At 34.0% G+C, this 16,921-nt stretch overlaps 1 protein-coding gene across 2 annotated transcripts in view; it reads left to right on the forward strand.

Moving 5' to 3' along the window:
* The first annotated feature begins 960 nt into the window (after positions 1-960).
* The window catches only part of LOC126738036 (uncharacterized), a 50,290-nt gene continuing 34,329 nt past the window's right edge, over positions 961-16,921 (forward strand). Inside the window, exon 1 of one of the 2 annotated variants that reach the window (XM_050443203.1) lies at positions 961-1,317. In XM_050443203.1, coding sequence (XP_050299160.1) covers positions 1,192-1,317 — 126 coding nt within the window. In that variant the 5' untranslated portion in view covers positions 961-1,191. The remainder of the gene's footprint in view (positions 1,318-16,921) is intronic. The other variant, XM_050443202.1, reaches the window with a different exon arrangement.

Here is a 16,921-nt window from a genome sequence, read left to right on the forward strand (position 1 = left end):
TCGCATACGTTTTTTCGCGCTTTTTTTAAAAAAAATTTTGTAGCCGTGGTCAATACCAACACACTTATTTTCAATACCCTGTAGGTAATTACATTTTTTGGATTCTACCAAAAATTATAAACATTTTGATGTATGGCATGCCTTACTTTTATTCAACTGTTTCTAAGATACGCAGTTTTAAAAATCATATTATAAAAAACAACTTTTTAATCCATAAAAGTTGTTTTTATGGATTGAAAACTTATTCTACTAAAAACAGAAAAAAAAAACGAATTTCAATTTTCTATTCTTACTTTTTCCTTTTTTCTAAAAACATAAAAAATATGATACTTGCCAAAAAAAATCAATGTAGGTATGTACATAAACTTATAAATGAAACTCAATGAAGTAGGCGAAAGGTATTTGGAATATAGAAACTATAAAGATCTCCAGTATAACACCCTTAAATTAGATGCATATTGTTTGCCATGGGAAGATATTTATCACGTGAGAGATGTTAATATAATATTAGAATTATTTAACTCCAACATTTCAAGTTTAATCAATAAGCATGCTTCTATTATTCGGAACAAAACTACTGAAAGAGAAAATAGACCATGGATTACTCCTTATATTCAATTTTTAATGATATTGCGGGATAAAGCTTATAATAATTATCTGAAAGATAAAATACACTCACGTTTACAATATTATCGAGAACTTCGAAATTATACCAAACACGCCATTGTGCGGGAAAAAATTTCATATTTCAAATCATTCCCATGGTACCTGTTGGTACCATTAAACTTATTCCACCCAAAAGAAAAGCAATCTTCACTATTAAATATATAAATAATCTTCTTCCTTACCAGATGGCGCTATTAGTCACAGACCCATGATGGTATCTCGCAGGTAGTCAAACATATAGACAACCATTCAGGCTTTACGGTATGAAACAACAGCTATTTTCAACTTTCTTATACATAGACGACGAAAACCAGTTCCGCGGTAACTCGAGGCTACATCTAAGTACCACTTTCGACCGAGTAGTTCCTTCTTGAATTTTGATTTTGACTGTTGGTTCTTAAGCGACCTGGTTTTTTTTTGTCCGAAATATGGCCCGTGATTGACGCGACGTCAAGTAGTGATTAATTTCCGGGATTTTTGAATTTTCTTAGGGATCTCTCGGTTTGTTTGAAGAGTACGTACAAGATGCCTTGTTCCGCTGTTACTCTTAGTTTAGCTACGATCACTAGCATTATAGCTGTCGCTTTGTTAGCTATAGCGTTTGCCACGGATAATTGGCTTTATGTTGAAGTACGAAGGACAAATATTCAGGTAATTTTATTTTAATAATTATTATGTATTAAATGGGTTGCAAAGTGAATGTGCAAGAAGAGGCAAGATGGATGGTTATTCTATTAAATGGTGATGAGCACTTATAAGGTGTGCCACAGGCTTGAAGAATATAATTGTTAAAAATATTTATTACAGAAATCTGCGTATTGAGGATTGCAACAAATGTCAATGCAAATTGAAATGCTCATTGTTTTCAATTTTTTTTTTTTGGAGTTTTTGGTATTTCTAAATGCCAATAAAATTACATTTAATTAGTTAATTAATTCTGTTGGCTAATTCCAAATATTATACAGAGTGTGTGTCACGGACCGGGAGACTTACATTTATAAAAAACCGATAAAATTTCATATTGATTTCCTTTTTTTTTATTTGGCATTATATTACTTAGTTAATATTTAAAAATTAAATATCGCACTAAGTAACCTAATTAAAAAATATATAATTTTTTTTAAGTAAGTTTTTTTTCCTGTAGATCGAATTGACTCTGAAATGCCAAATTAGGGAATTTTAGAGATTTTTTAATTTGATGGAGAAACATTTGTGATATGATAGTGAAAATTATAATAATTGTAATCAAAGACACATTATGCGTGTCCAATCTCCACTCAATTAGAAAACTATGACAATAGAAACAATTCTGTTGGTGCCTAAAAACAAAGTATTTTTAAATGGTTCACAGTTCTATCAACATTCCCAGCCTTAAAATATAATAAAACTAAATAATTTTTAAAATTGTACAAAAACAAGTTATGCGTGGCCAAAGACAAGGCATCACGAAGAACTGCTTTCATTTAAATGTAAAAAATTGTGGTAATATAAAGAATTTTATGGTGATGCGTAGCCTCTGGCCACGCACCTGTTGTGTTTAATATAAATTATAAAATGGGCCAAACTTTTTTAATTTTTTTTTATTCTCAGGGCTAACTTTTCAAATTGTTCTAATATGATATTTTTAGGACATATTTTTAAATAGCTTAAAGTTCTATCAACGTTTCTTATCCTTGATTAAATTAAATAATAAGTTTAAGTTAATTTTTGAAAATGCACAAAAAAGTTATGCGTGGTCAGAGGCAACACATAAGTAAGAATTTAAGTAAAACAAACGTACAGTAATGGCCAAAAGTAGATAAACAAATGGTTTTTAAAAAAAAATCAAAGGAAATAAAAATTTTATAATAAAGATATTTAAGTATATTATGGGCAACATAAACATGTATAAAAATAATAAAACATTCTTTAGAAACAATCACCTAATTTGGTAAATGATAAGAAATAACTAAATATACTCTGGACAAAAGTAGATAGGCAAATTTAAAAAATAACCAATACTCTTTTTTTTTTCGAAGTATTTTTTTAAATTACAAACTAAACCATCTACAATATTAGTATTTTGTAAAATACCCATTATTGTCTATTACAGCCTGACATCTACGTGGCATTGATTCAATAAGATTGTCTATGAGTTTAAAACCAATTATTTTCCATTTCTGTTGCAACCGTTCGAATAATTCACCTTTATTTGAATAGTTTGTATCCCTAATATCACGATCTACAATTTCCCATAAATTTTCGATGGAATTAAAATCGGGTGACTGGGATCGCCATTTAAAAACTGGTATTTTTTCTTCTTCGAAAAATTGCTTCATAATTTTGGAGGAATGCTTCGGGTCATTATCTTACTGAAATTGAAATCTCAATGGTAAATTGTCTTCGACATAGGGCAACATAACATCTCTGAGAATATCCCTGTACATAAACCTGTCCATTATGCCCTCTATGCGATGTAACGGGCCCATTCCATAACCTGAGAAGCAACCCCAAACCATCACTGATCCACCTCCATGCTTAACTGTGGGTTTTGTGTACTTAAGATTCAAACGCTGGCCAGAAGGACGTCTAACATATGGAATTCCATAGGAATTAAACAAATTAAACTTCGATTCGTCGCTCCAGCAAACACGTTTCCATTCATGCTTTGTCCAGTGTATATGCTGATGGGCAAATTCCAATCGGGCTAAGCGATTCTTTTTTGAAAGCAATGGTTTTTTTGCTGGCCTACGTGCAAATAGATCTCTTCTACTAACCTTCGTCTTACTTGAGGACACCTTCCTTGAGGACACATTACAAATCCCTAGAGCCTGTAATTCTATCTGAATTTAACGAGAAGTCATGAAAGGGTTATTCTGGCTAATTTGTTTTAATTTGCGGACAGCTCTAATGTCCATTTTTTTTGGCCGACCAGATTTATTTTTTGGCTCTAATGATCCTGTCCTTTCATATCTTTTGATAATTGCCCAAACAGCTTTTCTTTTAACAACAAATCTACGAGCAATATCAATTTGACGATCACCTGCGCGATATGCATTAATAATGCGTTGTTTTAAATCAAGAGAGAATCTAATTCCGCGTGGCATGTTGCACCTTGAGTTAAAGAGAAGCAATACTATACTAATTTTATTTTATACATATCTAGACAAAAAAATAATTCCAAAATTGTTTTTGTCTATCTACTTTTGATCAGCTATATTTATATTATTGCTTTATCTGATAGCAAGCAAAATTATTAACAGAAATTTATTGGTATCTTTTTATAGACCGCCTTACAAATGATAATAATTTAAAATCTAGTGGATCTGTGGGTAAATCTTTAAACAATTATATAAAAATAATACTTTTTCTATTTAGTTTTGGCTACTACTGTATATGTATATGGAATAAGTAGCCTCTTCTAGCCACGCCTAAATTTTTAAATGGCCTAAAGTACTACCAACGTCTTTTACTCTTTACTATGTTAACTAATAAATCTAAATCATATTTTTTAAATGTAAAAAAAATATGCGTGGTCAGTGGGTACGCAGCAGAGCGAATTTCTTCCATTTAAATATAAAATACCGTATTAATAAAATAAATTTGTTGACGCGCACTAGTCGAATTTAGTACAAATTTATAAATAGTTAAAAACTCTTGTAACATTCTTTATTTACAACTAGCTAAAAATTTACCTTTAAAATTGTACGAAAAACAGTAGTAAGCATGGCCAGTGGCATCACTATGAATCCTTCCTGAAATCCTAAGAATCCCTTAAGTTATTAAAAATGTGAGAGGAAAGAAGAACACAATGTTATAGAAGATACGTCATTGCTTTATTTAAAAAAAATTTTTAGTTTTAGTTTTTTTAACTTATTGTTCATTTCACTTAACCATTAATATCAGAAAAATCTCATGGGGTTGCATATTTATGATGACTACAAATATTTTTCGAAACATCAATATATATTGAAAAAAAAATTTTTTTACAGGGGTAAAGTCTAGTCCGTTTTCTAATGATTTTTAAGATTTTTTCACTAATATAACATTCATTATCAAAAAAAAATCTGTAATAAAACATATATAGCGCAGAATGATTTATATCCATTCTTAATCAATATCCGTTATCTTAAATGCAAATATTTCGCCTTGCCAGTTAAGCAATTGTTACAAATTTGAATTAATTTGCAATTATTAATCGCAGTTGTTAAAACACCTACCCAAGAATGTAGAAAAATCTAGTCTATAGCCAAGATACCAGCCTTGATAGAGTTTTGCTTAAAAATTATCATGGTCTACTACAACTAACAATAATTTTCTTAGTTAATTGCAAGACATAAAATATTATGATTAAGTTTTTTACGGTAGAAGCAAATTTATTTTAAATAAAGGATATCCCACACTCAAAAAGCAGTAAAAAGCAGGATTGCGTTTTTTTAAAATAAATTAGTAATAGTAATAAATAAGGGTAAAACTTATTTCATACCAAAAAGCGAGACAACTCAGATAGCAAATAGGTATAGAAAAGTCGATATAAATATTTCAACATTTATACATATCGTTGAAGTATATAGACTTTGGTTCATTTATAAACCGTTCTTGGTTTTCCATTGTCTTGATCATGGAAACCATTTTTTTGGTTTCCATGAGCTGCCTCAAGACCATAAACAATATAATGACCAGTATAAGATGGTTGTCGTAATGACCAGTCAAAGCTGCCTATTGGAATGCTTGAAATTGCAACAAGCATTAGAAATAATGATAATCGATCTAAAGAAGCTGATGGCATGATGGAACATCAACTTCCACTTGCCTACTGTCTCTGAAACAATAACCGTCGAGAACATCCGAACTAGACGTAAAATTTATGAAAGAGGCTCGTTGTCGCCTCTTCTCTTTATACTTGCATTGGCTCCCCTCAGCTCTTTAATACATAAAACTTATACTAAATTTCTCCCCGCAACAGAGTTGGCAACAAGAGATTGCTCTGATGGAATGACATTTTGGACCGTCTCAAAAAAGACGTAAGAAGGTCGCACCACCGCGCTCTCAAGGGGGAACTCAAGAGAACTGAGATTTATACTTAACAGCTAGAAGGAAATTCAAAAACGAAGTCCGACGATGCAAAAGAGACTGCTGGCACAAGTTCTGTGGAGAGATGGAATCTCTCTCAGACACAGCCCGTCTTCTGAAGCTACTGGGCTCTGACAGGAAAACCGAGATAGGATGCCTGAAGAAAGGTGAACTATAGACCTCAAACAAAGAAGAGATCATCGAGCTTCTCCATAAAACTCACCTTCCTGGAGAAAGAAACGCTGCACCTTGGGGCGAGGAACCAGATCCGGAGCCTGACTGGAACCTCGCCAAAAACATAGTAACAAACGAAGCCATAGCTTGGGCAGTGGGTGAGTTTCGTCGATATAAGGCTGCGGGCCTGCCGGAATCATACCCATGATGTTGCAAGTAGGCCTCGAAACCACACTGCCTTACTTAAAGAGAGTTTTTGAGGCCAGCATTGCAATGGAGTATGTTCCACTAACATGGAGGGCGGCAAATGTGGTCTTTATCCCAAAACCGCGCAAGAAAAACGACCGTCAACCAAAGTCCTTTAGGGCAATAAGCCTGACTTCATTTCTACTAAAGACTATAGACAGGTATATAACAGAGGAGATTCTAATAGAATCGCCACTACATAGGAATCAGCATGCCTACATGAAAGGGAAGTAGACGGAAACGGCACTTCACTCTGTAGTGAGCAAAGCTGAAAAAGCCATAGAGAACAAGGAAATAGCACTTGCTCTTTTCTTTGACGTGGAAGGAGCATTTGATAAGGCAAAAACAGGTACTATCTGCCAAGCCCTCCTGACCAGGGGCACTCCAGCTCATCTTGTCAGGTGGGTCAAAACGGCGCTGGAAGACCGGAAGATCAGTGCTACACTGGGAGACTGTCGTGTCGAGGCCATGGTGAAAGGCGGCTGCTCGCAAGGCAGTTGCCTTTCGCCACACCTTTGGTGCCTGGTGATGGACAGTCTCCTCAGGAAGCTAGAACTTAAAGGATTCTATGCACAGGCATACGCGGACGACGGACTAGTGATGGTCACGAGTAAATTCGTGAACACAGTCTGTGAGCGAATGCAAGTCGCGTGCAGGATAGTGGAACAGTGATGTCGGGAGACAGGGCTGTCGGTCAACCCCGAAAAGACCAAGCTCATTCTCTTTACTAAGAGGCGGAATTTGATAGGCTTTAAACCTCCCATTATGTATCAGACTCGCCTAACTTTGAGGCAGCAGGTCAAATACTTGGCAGTCATTTTAGACAGCAAGCTCACGATTAAAACTCACGTAGAGCAGGCAGTAAATAAGGCAACGGCCCTAATATGGCAATTACGGCGAAAAGTAGGTACAAGGTGGGGTCTTAAACCCCACGTTCTCCAGTGGCTTTATACCGCAGTCATATGACCGCGGATCTCGTACGGATCCGTGGTATGGTGGCCAGCCGTATTGAAGGTCACCAACGCCCAAAAGCTGACCAGACTGCAAAGACTGGTCTGCTTGGGAATTACTGGAGCTATAAGAACAACACCTGCGGCACCACTAAATATTCTTCTTGGGCTACCGGACCTCCCAGTCTGGATTGAGAGGGAGGTCATGGCGGCGTATAAGATGAGAGATAGCGGAGGGTGGCGCAATTTTCACTTAGGACAAGGCCATATGACGATTGCTCTCAGGATGTGTAAGAACATACCAATTCTAACATTCAGATGCACTACAGAAAGTGGCAAACTAAGGTTAAAGACGGGTTTCAAGTCGAAATCCCGACAAGGGAGAAATGGTCGGCGAACCAAGTTAAAAAGCCAAGTGGTTTTCAGGTCTGGTACACAGATGGATCATGAATGAAAAGCACCAATTCAGCCGGAGTGTACAGGATGGAACCGAACACAGGGGAATCCTTCCCGCTAGGGAAAAACACCACAGTTTTCCAAGCGGAGGTGTTTGCTATACTCGAAGTAGCGAACAAACAAGAGGCGTTGGAAGGTAACGGGGGGATTTGCATCTACTCCGATAGTCAAGCTGCCCTCAAGGCGATTCAGAAACCTAGGGTCACCTCAGCGCTAGTCCAGGAATGCAGAGACGCATTGGAAAGGCTTGCAGCACACAAGGAAGTGAGACTGAGGTGGGTCCCAGGACACCAAGATGTTAAGGGCAATGAGCGGGCCGACGAATTGGCAAGACAAGGTTCCCCTTTGTAGGCTCCGAATCTTGTCTCGGCCTTAGCAAAAAACAAATCTCCCAGGCACTTAATAATTGGGCCTGGGAAAATACAAGGAAGAATTAGAGAAGGACAGAAGGATGTAGACAGGCCAAGGGAATGATATCAGACCATAACGGCTCTAAAGCAAGGCGACTGCTAACAAAGACCCGACAAAGTATCAAAGACTTGGTGGGAATCCTGACCGGGCACAACAGTCTAAACAGGCATCTACACCTTCTTGGTATAAGAGAAAAACCACTCTGTCCGAATTGGTCGGTACAGGGAAAGAATTTTCATACCACATACTAGGTATCTGTGATAGGTGGAGTCGACTGAGAAGGAAAATTTTCGGAGCAACGACACTCCAGCGGGAAGATCTTAAAGATCTGGACTGGGACAACGCGTAAGCCTTTATTAAAAGGACTCAGTGAGGACCGCGCATTGGGAGTGGCGCCGAGGTTGGCGAAAAGGGACTGCTCAGGCCTACTTGCCGAGCTCTAGCTCCCCCACCCTTACTACTACTACTACTACTCTACTGGATTTCAATGCGAGAGCAAAAAAAACCAAAAGAGACATTAAAAAAGAACAAATCAAAGAAAATAAAAATATTAGTCACAAGCAGATGAAAAAGAAACTTACTTAGGAATACTTAAGAAGAATCAGAAGAACTCTCAATACTGAGCTCAGAATAAGCTAGCAGTTTCTGTGTTGCAGCTTTGAAATATTAAAATGGACTCAGGCAATAATTAAAGCATTAGGTAGGAAAACAAAGAAGCCTCTGGCAATTCATGGTCCCATACACCTAAGATCTGATATAGACAGACTCTATGTCCCAAGAAGAGTTAGAGATAGAGGACTCACAAATATGGAGGTCCGCTACGAACAACAGAAGTGAAAAAAAATTAACGTTGAAATAAAAAGGAAAAAAAGAAAAGAAACTGTTAACAAGGCAGATACCAAGATGTGACTTGAATATGGAGAAGTGAAGACAAGGGAACTTGTTACTGCAAGAATAAACGATCGCAACTACCTATCTCAAGACAAAAACGTAGACTGTGCTGAACAGAATGTGAAACAATTTACAATGTTGTCTCAGCTTGCTCGATCCTTGTCAAGAATAAATCACATAATAGATAATAAGAATAATCACATGGCATCAGAATATACATACTGATCGATCTATGAGGCCCGTAAAACTAGATCTTGTTCTAAAAGACAAAGTGAAAAAGCAGAGCTTAGGTATTTTCCATCCCATCCTATTATAACATTATAGAAAAAGACGCAGACAACAGGAAGAAATTCAAGAATCTAGCGATAAAAGTAGAATGTGGGACATGAAGACAAGAGTTATTCTGGTAGATATACAAACAACAGGACTCATTTTATAGTACACACACTTAACTATTATATAGGGTGATTTTAGAGAGTAATTTGTTTCAACACCTTATAGAACACGTTAAAAGAAGTTAATATACCAGAACCTACCTACATAAAAGTTCCATAATAAGGGAGGTACTTCACATAATTGATTTTTTTTTAAACTTTATTAAGTTAAATAGCTACCGTCTCTACAAAAATTACTCAAATTTGTCCCACAATGAATTGAATCCACAACGAAACTACAAGCTTCGAAAATAAAATCCTGGTGTCCACCACTTAAATCACAAGAATTTTCAATACGCTCTTGAAGTTCTCCCGTAGTATTTACTGCTCCATCATGATACACCAACTCTTTCTAGAAAAAAAATCGCAAGGCATTAAATCTGCGGATCGAAGAGACCAAGAAATGCGTGCATTGCATCCTATTCGGAAACTCATTATTTAGATGTTCATGATCTTCTCGTCTAAAATATGGTGGAGCCCCATTAGGTAGGAACCACATATTCTGTCTTACATTTGGAGGAACATCTAATAATTGTAGGAGATTGTGTCGTAAAAAAACTAAATAAATTTTACCGGCTAGTCGAAGTGGAAAAAAGTAGGGTCCAATCTATGTTGAAAATTAGATCTTTTTACAGCATGCGGATTTTCTATTGTACAAACATAATTGTTGCAGAAATTTTGCGCTCTATCACGTGTAAATCTGACCTCGTCTGTACACAAAATTAATTCCGTACAATTTCTTCCAAACTATTCTAAAAGTCACTGGCTTCTAGTATGATCTTCAAGTTATAATGCTTGTATCCGCTGATAATGACAATACTATTCTTAGCGTATTGTTTTCCACACTTTACTATGAGAAACTTCAACTACAGCTGCTATGGGTCTATAATACTCATATACCTCATATTCTAAAATGTCTTCCTTAACTTGTAACATTTCAGGTTGAGCAACTCTTCCGGCGTGACCTTCTCACTCTTCTTGTAAATACGTCGAGAAGTCTGATAACTGAATTTTTAAACTTAGGTGGGGCCAGATGATTTCTTAAAGGAAACGTTTCCATATATAACCTGCATGCTACAACTGCATTTTGTTGATACTCTTCTTAGGTAGGTATCATGTCCACTAGTTCATTATTTCACAACCAAATAAATGAAATGCGCACTATTAAAAAACTACATACAACTGATCGTATCAAAGATTCATACTGAAAATCATGCAATAGCACAAACTTTGATAAGCGGTAAGAGCAGTAAGCAAAAAAAACGGTGAGAATTTACACAAAATTCGCCGAAAATATGAAAAAAATTATCATCAATCTTATTTTTTCATCTCTTTTATTATGCATCTTTTATATAGATCATTTTTGGTGTATCAAGTCCTTTTCACGAGTCCTACAAGCAATAAAAAAATTACTAAACTTTGAAAACGACCTGTATATATACCCATTATATTTTATGTATTTTTCACAAAAATTACTAAATATTTGATAATTTCGCCATTTGAACAAAAACATCTTAAAACAAATTAATTATTCGTAAAACGCCTACTTAGCAATGTTGTAATTGTTAATTTAAGAGAATTAGTAACAGATGTACAAACATCTTTTGGCAATCCTTGTGTTATTCATTGTTGTGTAAATTGCTGTTTACGAGAGGAACCTGTTGTGATTTTAGTCTAAATGCAACAATCGGTAAGATCATCCTCAGGAAACTGAAAGTTGGCTTCTATTATAGATTCTAGTGTCTAGGCGATGATTTTAACTAGAGCTGTCCTTTAAGGTGAAAACTTACAAAAACTTGCAAAAATTCTACAGACTATTTAATCTGATCACTTACTACACAAAGTCCATTAATGGTATTTTTAAGGAAAGAACAGACGATTTCCTTAAAAAATTAAATCAGAATCTACGGATTTTTGTATAGTTCAATCAGATATCTCTTTAAATAATTTTTAAATGCCACTTAATTTTCTTGTTATCCATGGCAGTATATTTAATTGAGTCACCTATTCAATAACAATTACTTTCTTAAATGCAAATTCTATTACAAATGACCTATAGACAAGTATTTAGACCGATAGATATTTTCCAATAATCCAAAAATGGCGGATTCCATTAATAATTGCGTTTGACCGTTCAACTTTCATGCAGTTCTTGTACAGCTAATGGCATCCGAAACAAAAATCGAAACCATTTCTAATCGCGATGACCTGGATTTTTTGTTCTTTTTTTTTGTAAAATGCGCAACAAACATGATTTTGTTATTGTTTTTCTTTTGAATTAATTAATTGGCTTGTATGATTTTTTCCGATTTATAGAAGTAACAGGAGTATTTTTTCAGATAACTTTCTATGCTTGTAAAAGAATATTTAGTATATTAATAGAAAATATGGAGAATGTCAAGAAACTTATCTTGAAAACAATTTCATCATTTAAAGGAAAATTAGTATATTTTCAATTGCCAAGGAAAAAGGGTTAATGTTTTTACTTTGCCTTAGCAGAAACTGCAAATGATTTCTATCTAAGGCCAAGTATAACTACTAGTACTTAGTAAATGGATCCCGATAAACCATTTTGCTTTAAACCTCTATTCAATTATAACATTTCAGATAATTTCTTATAATGATTGTTATTTCTAATAATGTTTATACCTAATTACCAACTTTACTATTAACACAAATACATAACACGCTGGTTTATATAACAAACCGGTAAAATAAAGGCAACTATATCTTCCAATCTATTTCCTTATAAATATTAATAGCATAATAGATTAATAGGAATTATTAGGTGAGGCCCGTTAGCCGTACAACATACCGAAGAATGCGAGCTTTACGTAATAAACTGTGCTCGTATAAGAAGAGCTTGAAGAAGCATTTGTGGGTTTTTGTAATAAATTTTGTCAAGGAAAAGAGGGCAGTTATGAAACGGTGATGGGATGAAAAAATTTCGGTTGTTACGTGAATGTTGAAATTTTATTAATATTTGTGTATTCTAACTCTCCCTTTATCTAAAAGAGTAAGAGAAATATTGTTATTTCTCTCGAGGGTAGAACTTCGGAATATGTAATATGAACCAAGTCTTCCTCGGTGAAATTTTCACCACTTTAGCTACGCCACTGGATTTTTACATGTTTACGTAAACTAACGTAGTTGCCAGGGGCGTTACTTAACATTGCCAATAAAATAAATAAAAAAACCACACACAATCAATTAATGATTTGTTGCATAATTATGCAAGCCCAGGTTGTTGATGCAATTACATGCATACCTGTTCACATTAGCAATAAATGAAAAAAAGCGGTGATAAAATGCATTTTGTAGCAAATTATGTAATAATATTCTAAGAAAATATCATATTCTGTAATGTAGTAAATAGGAAGTACTGCGGTAAGTAAAGTATTAAAGAACTGAAATATGGAAGGGATGAAATTTAAAAAAATCCTGGGATAAAATGAATAGTGTGGTTAATTGCATAAGAAAAACAAGCCAATGAAAATGGTTAAAAAAAATCAGTATTTTTCGTATTTTTTATATGATAGTCCCTCCCTCTCAGATCCTACTGAAATAATAAGTGTCTTAAGTCGTGGGGTAAATTACGTTAGAAAAATACAATTTCAAGCTTATATACCTATAATAGAGAAATAAAATGCTATCAAAAAATCTATATCTATTCTTAAATTTATCAGATATTAACTCATTTAAGACGAAACTATCATAAAGGATAATAAAATCATTCTTATCATACGGATAAATTATGTAAGAAAAATTCAATTTTCAAAAAAATTTCGAAAAATCAATATCTTTCCATTTTACTTTTCATACAGAGTTTCATGTTTCTAATCCTTCATAAGTGCCAAGTTCAACGACAGAATGCTTAAAAAGCGTCTGCTGTTTTCCCTCAAAATGTAGGGTAAACTACCGTTAAACTCCCAAATCTCAATCTAACATAGGAAAATGGTTAGTGCATATACAGAGGGCATACAAAGGTCTGACGGTAATGCATATATAGGTTAAATGCAGTAGACATGACGAAAAATTGAAAAATTAATATTTTTTTGTACTTTCTTGTCATACAAAGCTTCATATTAGTAATTCTTCATGAGTGTCGAGTTCAATGGTAGGATGCTTAAAAACCGATCCAGTATAATGATTTCCTTCCTAACATACAAGATGAACTACTGTTAACCTGCCAAATCTGAATGTAACAAAGGACAATGGTCAGTGTATACACAGAGGGCTCTAAAAATCAGACGATAATCCAGATATAGTTTAAACGCAATAATGATGATAAGAAATGAAAAAATCACTATTTTGTTGTACTTATACAAAGATTCAAATTACTAATGTTTGATGAATGCCAAGTTCAATGGCAAAATTCTTAAATACCGGTCCTGTCAAATTTTTTCCTCCTACAATACAAAGTGAACACCCGTTAAACTGTCAAATTTCAATGTACTAGAGGACAATGGTCGGTGTATATTTAGAGGCATCTGAAGGTCTGATGATAATCCAGATATAGGTTAAATGCAGTAAAGATGACAAAAAATTTACAAATCATTATTTTGTTGTACATACTTTCTTTTCATACAAAGCTTCATATTAGTAATGTTTCCTGAGTGTCGAGTTCCGTGGCAAAATACTTAAATTTCGATCAACAAGCAAATATTAACGTAACAGAGGACAGTGGTCATTGTATATAAACCAATTATAGATTAGCTATCCAGATGACGAAAAATTGAAAAATCTATATTTTGTTACAAGTGAACTTCCGTCCACCTGTCAAATATCAATGTAATATGTAATAGAGGACAATGGTCAGTGTAAAAAAGACGATAACCCAGAAATAGGTTAAATACAGTACAGATGATGTAAAATAAAAGTCGAGTTCCATGGCTGAATGCTTACATATCATACCAGTCTGATGTTTTTCCTGTCAAAATATAGGGTGAACTACCGTTAAACTATCAAATACGAATATAATATATGAAAACGGAAAGTCTATATACAGGAGGCGTTTAAAGATCTAACGATAACCCAGATATAGGTTAAGTACAGTACATATGACAAAAAAAAATAAAAATTAATATTTTGTTGTACTTTCTAATCATAGAAAGCTTCATATTAATAATCTTTTATGAGTGCCAAGTTCAATGGCAAAATGCTTAAATAACGATCTTGTTTGATTTTTCCCTCCTAAAATACAAGCTGAATTATCGTTAAACTGCCAAGTCTTGATATAACATAGGAAAATGGTCAGTGTACAGAGGCCTCTGAAGATTTGATGATAAACCAGATATAGTTTAAATGCAGTAAAGATGACGAAAAATTAAAAAAAATATATTCTGTTGTACCTTCCAATTATACAAAGCTTAATATTTGTAATCTTTCATGAGTGTCGAATTCAACAGCAAACTACTTGAATACCGGTCCAGTTTGATTTTTCCTCATAAAATACAAAGTGAACTACCATTAAATTATCTATTAAAATTACTGAAGCAAATCCAAATCAGATTTAGAAAATTGGAAATAATGTTTCAACTTCCTATTTAACTGAAGCCCAATTCTTTTCTAAAAAAATATATTACTTTTGTTAGGTGTAAAAAGAAGAAAGAACAGGTAAAAAAGTACAATCATCAACGCTGTAGCTATTTTTTAGCGTTCATTTTGTTTGAAAAACACCCAACCAGTAAACATCTTTTATGTTTATTTAGCTATCCAACCTTCACAGGTAAGGTTGTACCTGTATAAGGTTGGTGACCTGTTGTAAATTACACATAAATTGTGGCTGCCTTTACCTTATACCACAGACTCGTATCTAGATAAGATATAAAAACAAATTAAAAAACTTGTAAGACATACTATTAAAATGTTGTTCTAGAAATATTTAGTTTACATTCAACTAGAAATATTTGGTAATACAACCTCTATTTATTAAAAGAGCTCATTTAAGTGCAAAACTTCGAAAAGTTCACTCTTAAAAACCTCTCAATGCGGTTTAAGGAAACACATTAACGCCACACTGCTCCACTAACGAAGCTGTTATTTACTTAACTGTACTTTTAATAACCAATATCTTAAGATATAACCATAAGCAGCCTTTTTGTTTATGTATTTGTGCCAATTTAGTCGAGCTAGCGCTCAATCTTACAAATATAAACGAGGCCTTGCCGGGGTCAAAGAATGGTATGGCCGCATCGACCTTGGCGTTCTTCAGGTAGTACGATAGAAACACTAATGTGCCTAAGATGTACGTGGATTAGCTTAGGATACTTTAGACCCTTATATTATTTAATAGTTTTTATTAATATATTTACGGAATGGCGCTACTGGTATTGTATTTAATCCCAGAAAAACAGTTTTGCGTGTTAAAAAACAGTTTAAGTCTTAAATTTCGAAAGAACTTGCTTTAACCTGAATACACCCTAAAAATTTTTTTTGGTTAAACTGAAAAGACTTTTAGATTCATGTCTTACTTTTAGAAAAATTTTAAAAAAACAAGTATTTTAATGTTGATTAATTATTTGCTCCGAACATAAACGTCGATTTTGCTCTTGCAATGTTTTTCTACAAATAGTATGAATGCTCATGATCCAGAAATGTCAAGTGGTTTTCAACTTATTCAGGTTTTGTAATTTTTTTTAAGGAAATTTTTCACGCTTAAATAGTAAATTATCATTTATTAGATTTTTTAATCAATCTGATAACTAACCCATGAAGATTTGAAGATATGCTTACTTTTTTCTTAAGTATTATTAGCGGCTCACTGCAAAGGCCTGCAGTTAGCAGAAAGTGTAATGACGGTGAAAGTGTGTGGCCATCTTATTGTATGGCACACCTAAAAATTATTAAAAACGAAATGAATGCAAGCGCTTGTTTTTATATATACGGAGCAAGTGTTTCCAAATTAAAAGAAAGCTTTTATTTCATTTTTTTATATTTAAGTCCACTTAATTATAAATTAATAATTCTTATTAATGGTAAAAGATTAGGATTCTACGGCATTTTATATATTTTTCTGAGTCATTGTGAAATTATAGCTTTTTTTATATACGTAATTTGGTTCACTATGTACGATAACAGTTTATTTCATTACAAAACTATTTGCACCTGAGGTGGGTTATCAATCGTCCTTGAAAATATAAGATTTTAGATTTCGTTTTAGTTTTCATGTGTAATTTGGCTCATTTACTTTCGTTAGCTACGTTTCCACCGGAGAAACATGAAGGAACTATTGTGTCTGTTGCTCGTTGCTAAAAAATGTTTTCCAAAGTTCCTATGTGTTTCTTCTTGTTTCGACAACAAATGTTGCATGTTTGCGATTGTTGGTGGTTTCCAGTTTTAGAGGTAAACTTCAAAAGAAATTCGGTAATAACAGGGAACAGAAACATATTGTTGTCTGAGTGGAAACAGATAGTGCAACTTGTAGTAACTTGTTTTTGTCTAGTGCGACTCGACGGCGAATGTCGAATAATTTATAGTCGGTCGGACGTGTGAAATAAATAGAAAAATGCTGTTCATGTGGACAAATGAGTTAATGCTTGAATTAATCGAAAACTATAAGCTTTTTGAGTTTTTATGGAATACAAAGCACGCCCAGTATAAATGTAGAAATGCGAAACACGATGCTTGGACAACATTGGC

Source organism: Anthonomus grandis, chromosome 6 (genome assembly GCF_022605725.1).
Source record: "Anthonomus grandis grandis chromosome 6, icAntGran1.3, whole genome shotgun sequence".
In the NCBI taxonomy this organism is placed as follows: domain Eukaryota; kingdom Metazoa; phylum Arthropoda; class Insecta; order Coleoptera; family Curculionidae; genus Anthonomus; species Anthonomus grandis.